Raw genomic sequence first — 7085 nt, 5'->3', positions numbered from 1 at the left:
GGCCAGCCTGGTCTACAGAGTGAGTTCCAGGACAGCCAGGGCTACACAGAGAAACCCTGTCTTGGGAACAAAAAAAAACAAAAAACAAAAACAAAAACAAACAAACAAACAAACAAAAAAGTAGACTCTGGGAACGAGGGGAGGCTCTTCTCTCCCGGATTCCAGCATGTTTATTTCAAATACTCTCCAAAATATTTCCTGTGGCAAACTTGCCCCCTAGCTCTGCAACAGGAGAGAGATAAATCTAAGAGTAAAAATGCTGTGTCCTTGAGAGTAGCCAGAAGGTCAACCATTTCCAACTGATATTCCCACTATTTAATCTTGTAATGTAAAAACACCTGCGGAGAGGCAGAAGCCATGGGGAAGAAGGCTCCACCTGGAACATCTGGCTGTTCCAGCTTGTCCCATTGGACTCTATGGGTGTCTGAGGATCTGATTTGATGTTGTCTATCTGCTGCTCTGTGTTCTTTTACTTGGAAGCCTCACCAGTCTCACCGAGAAGACAGTCTCCTCCTCCCAAGACTCTCTGGATGGGGAACTCCAGGCGGTTACCCAAATAGGGCTTCCCCAGCTGATTTCAGCTGGATGGCTATAATCTCCTCTTAATGGTATTTTCTTTTTGTGCTCTCAATGGAGCGAGAGGACATCTCTGCTGAGTGTTTCAAGTATCTGGTTTGATCATACCAGCTAGCTGCTGCTTCTCTCTATCTGGGACTCACCGTTTATTCTTTTACCTTTGCTTTCTACATGCTTACTAAACTCATTTGTAACTAAAGGCAGACTACTATAGATCACTCCCTAAGCATTACAGAACAGGAGGCCTGGCACTGCCCACCTCTCCCTGAGGCAGCTAGGGCCAGGCTTCCGTCCTGTTTGAGACTCATTCCAAGTCTTTCTCTTCATGCACCCCACCGTTGTTTCACTGGTGTTCTTTGGGGTTCTGCTCAAAACCACCTCTTCTAGGAGACATTCCAAGATGATTTTATGCCAGGCCAGCACACCGTTCTGTTTTTCTCTCTGAATTCCTTTGTCTTCCCCTCTCCCAGTGTTGGCCAGACATTCTTTGAGATTAGGAATGGGGCCTCACTCTGATGTACCACAGCATCTAACCCTGTAACTGCAGACAGGGAATGCGGACAGGCCACTGAATGATGTGCTGGCAGGCTGCACCACCCACTGTGGCTCCTCTTCCTCTGGAGAATCAGCCTCGCTGGTCCCTCTGGATGTCTTCATAGGACTCCAAGATCTCAGTTCCCAATCCCGAGGGCAGAGCAATGAGACCCCTCTCCTCTCCTCCCATGGCTTTGCAGTGACTGGGAACTCCTGGCAGCTCTTGCCTGGCCAGAGGCATGTCTAGAATTCCAAGACTATCTCTGGAATGTGCAGCCTGTCTGCAGAATGCTTAGGCTGAGGCACAGGTGCAGAGGCAATACAGTAACAGGGCGGAGCAAGGACAGCTGCTGGCATTCTGGCTGGAGCCTGGTTGTCATTATCAGCTGTCTCTCCTGAAGGTCCTGCTACCAATCTCTCCATTTCCTCGTAAACCCCCAACTTCCCCTCCCTAGTCACTATTCTGGCCGCAGCTCTGACCTGCTTGCCGCACCCCTCCACCACTACCTCTAAGCTGGGGATGTCAGCAGACCTTAGGCTTTCATTTCCTGTCAAGGAAAAAGACTAGGTCAGTAACTAGAGGCCGGCCTCAGAGGGTCAAAGGAACTACACAGTAGGTCCATTTGAACCTGGTCTGTCAGACAGAGTCCTTGGCTGGCTGCAAGGTAGCTGGCCCCTTCCTACAAATTGCCAGGTGATCTTGGCTGTCTGGGCCATGGGGTCCTCATCTGTAAAATGAGTGCTAGAGAGTAGAACAAACTACACGTTCCCCAGAGGCCACGGGAGTCAATATTCCTGGTAGAAAGCTACAAGGCAGTGGGAAGATAATGCTGTAAGCCCGCTGCGTCTCAGGGGATTTAGCTTCATTCCAAACAGGATGGAGAGGTTGCTGTGCCAAGGAGCACCCAGTGCCCTCTGAACTAACTGCTCCCCTCCTGAGAGAATATCTGTTGGCTGACTACTGGCTGAGCCTGGCAGCTCACCCGCAGTGGGAAAGTGGGAACGGGCAACTCTGAATGAAGGTCAAATGTCTACTCCACGCCTTTCAAGAACTTCAGGAGCTTGTTAAAATACAGGCTCTGGGGCTACAGCAGGGCCTAGTCGGTGGGGCACAGAGCAAGATGTCTCCGACCTAATGAAAGTGCTCCAGCAGAAGGTGGGTTAAGCAGTCATAATACAGGCTTTGCAGCCAACCTGATAGGGATGGTGCCATCAGGCAGGAGGGAACCCTGAGAAAAGACTGTGTGTGACTCCAGGAAAATCAGAGCAAGATACCAGGCCTCTGGGGAACAAGGATTTATTTTCGTTCCCCAGGACAGGAATGGGGAGAGAGTCCGGAAGGGCCAAGGTTCAAGGACACAACAAAATTCAGAGTCTAGAGAACCCAGCTGCACTCCTACCACAGGGTCTGGCTGGAGAGGGAGAACAGACGCAGGCAACTGTGCAAAATCAGTGTCTACTCCACACCCTTCATGAATTCCAGGAACTCTGTGGAAAGAGGGGCATGTATGTGTTAGTGGTAGGAGCCGAGCGAAAGATGAACAAGAGGGGACCTGGTCCTCCTACCCGCCTCACCATCATAGTCGATACGGCCATCGTTGTTCTTGTCACCATCCTTCATGAGCTCTTCAATGTCATCTTCCGTAATGGTCTCACCTGTGGCCTGCAGCATCATCTTCAGCTCATCTAAGTCAATGTAGCCATCAGCATTTCTACAGGGAGGAAAAGGGGGAGGACAAGGGACATCTCAGAGCCCAGGAGAATGTGGAGGAAGAGGAGGAGGGGAGGGGGAGGGGAGGATGTGGAGGAGGGGGGGAGGAGGGTGTGGAGGAGGAGGGGAAGAGCCACCCCGACACATACAATCCCAGAAGGCATGGCAGGGACACTATGAGATGAGCATCCAGTGTCTCATCTCATAGGATGCAAAGACTGCAGGGTATCTAGCCTGGGATCTGAAACTACTCTTTCTTTTTGTTTTTGTTTTTGTTTTTGTTTTTTTCTGAGACAGGGTTTCTCTGTGTAGCCCTGGCTGTCCTGGAATTCACTCTGTAGACCAGGCTGGCCTCGAACTCAGAGATCTGCCTGCCTCTGTCTCCCAAGTCCTGGGATTAAAAGCGTACACCATCACCACCCGGCTAACCTCTCTCTCTCTCTCTCTCTCTCTCTCTCTCTCTCTCTCTCTCTCTCTCTTTCTCATTTGTTTTTGTTTTCTCTAGACAGGGTTTTTCTATGCAGCCCTGGCTGTCCTGGAACTCACTCACCAGCTTGACTTCGAACTCAGAAATTCGCTTGCCTCTGTCTCCTGAGTGCTAGGATTAAAGGTCTACACTACCACTGCCCAGCTGAGACCACCCCTTTCTCCTCTCTGCTTGGGACAGGGTCCGAAGCCAAGCAAGTCCTCACTTGTCAAACATGCGGAAGAGATCTGACAGCTCCTCCTCAGACTTCCCTTTGCTGTCATCCTTCATGCACCGAACCATCATGACAAGGAACTCATCGAAGTCCACTGTGCCACTGCCTGTGGGTAGGCAGCAGGGCCGGGGAGAGAGAATGGTTAGAGTTCCAGCAATCCCCCCCCCCACACACACACACATCAAGACTATAGCGCTAGTGTGTTCCTTTGCCCACTTCTCTTGTTTGATATAGAACCTTGCTCTGCAGTCCAAGACGGCCTGGAGCGCTCTATGTGGCCCAATCGAACTGGCTTCACAGCAGTTCTACTACCTCAGCCTTCTTGGGATTACAGTAGGAGCTATTTGCCAAGTTTCTGGATGAGATGATTAAGATACAGAAGGAAGGTAACACTTCTGGCCAGTGAACCCCGGGTGCTCCACGTGTGGAGCTGGGACTCACCATCCTCATCTACTTCGTCAATCATCTCCTGCAGCTCCTCAGGTGTGGGGTTCTGGCCCAGCATCCTCATCACCTTGCCCAGCTCCTTGGTGCTGATGCAGCCATCCTCCGCGCCCAGGACAAAGATATCAAAGGCAGCCTTGAACTCTGGATCCGACATAGGGTGAGACGATTGGATCAGCAGCCAGGACACTAGAAATCCAGGTCCCTGGGGCCACCAGCAAATTGTCCACCTCCCTTCCAGAGTTCTTTGAGGTCATAGCAAGGAGAACCCTCAGATTGTAGCCTCTCTAATCTGGGGTTCTTTCCTGGGAGGTCATCCCTACTTTCCTCCCACTTAGCCCCGCTGTCCCCTCAGTGGGAGACACTTACCATTCTTCTGCTCTTCTGTCAACTGCTCTACCTAGAGAGGAAAAGGGAACTCAGGACCCAGACTCTGGCCTTAGCAGAGACTGCTGTAGAGACTGACCCATTCTACAGGTGGGAAGAATGATAACAGAAGGAGGATATATTCCTAGGTTACAGACAAATTCCTCAGTCCTTCTTTCCTGCCCCCAAAGCCCTAAGGTGACCCAGCTAGTTTCCCAGAGGCTGGGCTTGGGCCAAGGTGACAGGCAGGCACCCCTCCCAGGACCAAGGTGTCCTGAGTAACAATAGTCAATGACCATTCCATGTCCTTTACATCATCCTAATGAAACTTAAGCTGCGTGGCCTGAAAGACAGCTGTCCCTCAGGTTGAGACAATAAAACTAACGTGGGGGCGAGCAAAGCCACCCACTGTAACCTGACCAGAGTGGCCACTGAGCTATTTTTAAAGGGGGACAAAGTTAAACCTGGTGATTGTTCTGGGGACTTTGGTATGCAGGGGGTGGGGCAGTGTTATCTGCCCCCCTGGCCTACTGGTGCTGCCTCAGGAGCCAAAATTAGTCCCCAGCCCCGCCAGGCCTTGTATGGGCACTGGGTGGAGGGCCACCCCCCTACTCCAGCTCCATAGACTCCTACAAGATAGCCAAGGATACCATAGGAACCAGCTGCAGCCCTTCTCTGCTCACAAGTGGGGCCATATTCCGGGGGTTGGGAGAGAATTTCCTGGGAACAGCTGTTTGCTAAGGATTTTCTTGTCCCTGGAGCAGGTATACCAAAGCCCCTCAGTGTCCCCAGGAAATTGAAGAGTCTTAGGGTCACTGTTCTCTCACCCTGACTCTGATCACCCTCAACTCCAACCTAACCCCTGAGCGTGCCAGGGACTGAGGTTCCAACAATCCATTCTGTCTCCCCTACCTCTCCCCAGGCCTGTACCTTCAAAACACCTTCTCCATCCCAGAACTCACATTCTCAAACCCTCTCACAATCTCCTCCCCCTTTCTAAAGCCTCCTCAGAGAGGCAGACCTGAGCAGGGAAGAAGCAGACTGTGAGAAGTGGGTGTTGTGGGGATGGAAGTGTTCGGACCTGGAGACACGCAGAAAGACAAAGACTCACGCAGGAGACACAGTGAGGAAGGAACAGGGATTGAAAGACCTTGAGAAAAGACCAAAAGATGTCTAAAGAATAGAAACACAGATGCAACCAAGACAGTGATGGCTAGACATTTTAGAAACAGAGGGAGACACAGGATGCTGAAAGCTGAGACCACACCCTCTAGCCACATTGACAACCCCCCCAAACTGTATCCCCCAAATGTCAGATTGAGAGGCTGGGGTACAGGTGTATGGGGCCCTTTTGGGTCCTCCATCACTTCCCTAGGGTACCTCTGCCTTCTATTCTTAGCTGAGTGAACCTCCAATGGATCTACCCACCCTAACCCCTTAAAGATTAATCTCTCACCGCAGCTTTGTAGATGTCATCCATGCTGGCGGCAGCTCACGGGACAGGCTACTGGGGTTGCCAGCCAGCCAGCCCTCGGCCTGGGTTTAAATAGCCCTGCCTCCCTCCACCTCCTGCTGCATTCCCAGCCCAGCCCACCACTGCCTGTAATATCCTCCACCCCCTCCCTGGTCCCTGTAATCTCAGGCTGGCCAAAGTCCCTGTATTCCTCTGCCTAGGGCCAGGAGCTATGAAGGACTGCAAGGACCAGGTCTCTTGCCATCTGTTCCCCAGACACCCCCACCACACACACACACAGGAAAGTCTCAAGAAAAGTAGAATTTACTGCTTTTATTTATGAATGCATGTGGAAGTCAATGGACAACTTGCAGGAGTCATCTACCTCTCTCTGCTACCTAGGTTCCCAGGACTGAACTCAAGTTTTCAGCTTTGGGAGCAAGCACCTAAATGCAATATATATATAAAATCTCAACAGCCTCAAACAGGAGAAAGTTTTCTGAATGAATGAAAACATGAGCCCAGGCCCACACAGGAAATGTGAAGTAGTGGGCTCCAGTGTGGCTGGATCTCTAAAAACAGTTCAATCTTCTATGGAATCAGAAAGGTGGATGATAACATCCCTATTTTACAGATGAGGAAACAAGAGGCTCTCAGATGGACAGTGACTTGCCTGAGATCAGGCTGACTGGAGAGTCCCTACCTTATATTATACCCCCCAATCCCCAGCCCGAGAGATGGTAACATGCCAGCAGAGGCTGGCAGTATAAGTCCTGCCAAGAAAAGCTTCCTATGTGAGGTTCAGAGTATAATATGAAACTGGTAATGGAAGAAGTCACTGGCTCACCAAGAAAAGGCTGGCCTGAAGCCCTTCAGCCAGATCTACCACTCCTCAACCTTCCATCTTTCAAGGACAACAATCAGTGTTCACTTTGGGCTTGAGTCAGCTGCACTCTGTGAGTCAACAAGTGTCCCTAAAGAACCCTATCTATATCAGGATTCTCTCTCTTCATCCTCCGGTTGGGTCACCTCTTCTCCAGTTAGGTCTTCCTCATGATTAAGGATGTTTCCTCATTCAAGCACTGAAGTTCCTTTGTCCAAGGTTCCAGTCTGTCTCCTCCTCACCTTGAGCATCTTGTAGGATGCCACCTAGCACACTGCTAGGGGAAAGCGGGTGGGGTGCTGAGCAGTGCAGAATCACTACAATCAATTCTCCACCAGTATATATAACAACAAACCCCCTGAGTGTCAGAGAGTGACTCTGATCCTTGCTCCAGCTCTAAGTCTAGTCTTTTTTTTT

The 7085-nt window shown here is 50.8% G+C and overlaps 1 protein-coding gene across 1 annotated transcript; it reads right to left on the bottom strand.

Moving 5' to 3' along the window:
• Nucleotides 1-2390: 2390 nt before the first annotated feature.
• On the bottom strand, nucleotides 2391-5867 carry Tnnc1 (troponin C1, slow skeletal and cardiac type). Its single transcript, XM_031360966.1, has 6 exons — nucleotides 5789-5867; nucleotides 4336-4366; nucleotides 3964-4110; nucleotides 3514-3628; nucleotides 2686-2822; nucleotides 2391-2598 (listed from the first exon to the last, which is right to left on the bottom strand). Exons 1-6 carry the CDS (start codon nucleotides 5810-5812, stop codon nucleotides 2567-2569), a joined length of 486 nt encoding a protein of 161 aa, XP_031216826.1. The 5' UTR covers nucleotides 5813-5867; the 3' UTR covers nucleotides 2391-2566.
• Nucleotides 5868-7085: the final 1218 nt, after the last annotated feature.

Source organism: Mastomys coucha, unplaced genomic scaffold, assembly GCF_008632895.1.
Source record: "Mastomys coucha isolate ucsf_1 unplaced genomic scaffold, UCSF_Mcou_1 pScaffold9, whole genome shotgun sequence".
NCBI lineage: Eukaryota > Metazoa > Chordata > Mammalia > Rodentia > Muridae > Mastomys > Mastomys coucha.
This window is presented reverse-complemented; position numbering and strand designations above follow the sequence as displayed.

Bases quoted from the DNA above. Each gene is read 5' to 3' on its own strand.
- Tnnc1 (XM_031360966.1), bottom strand. From the start codon at position 5,812: ATGGATGACATCTACAAAGCTGCG. The intron at 4,111-4,335 runs GTAAGTGTCTCC...TGTCGGATCCAG, and splicing joins GACAGAAGAGCAGAAGAATG to AGTTCAAGGCTGCCTTTGAT. The intron at 2,599-2,685 runs GTGAGGCGGGTA...CTCTTTCCACAG, and splicing joins TGGCCGTATCGACTATGATG to AGTTCCTGGAATTCATGAAG.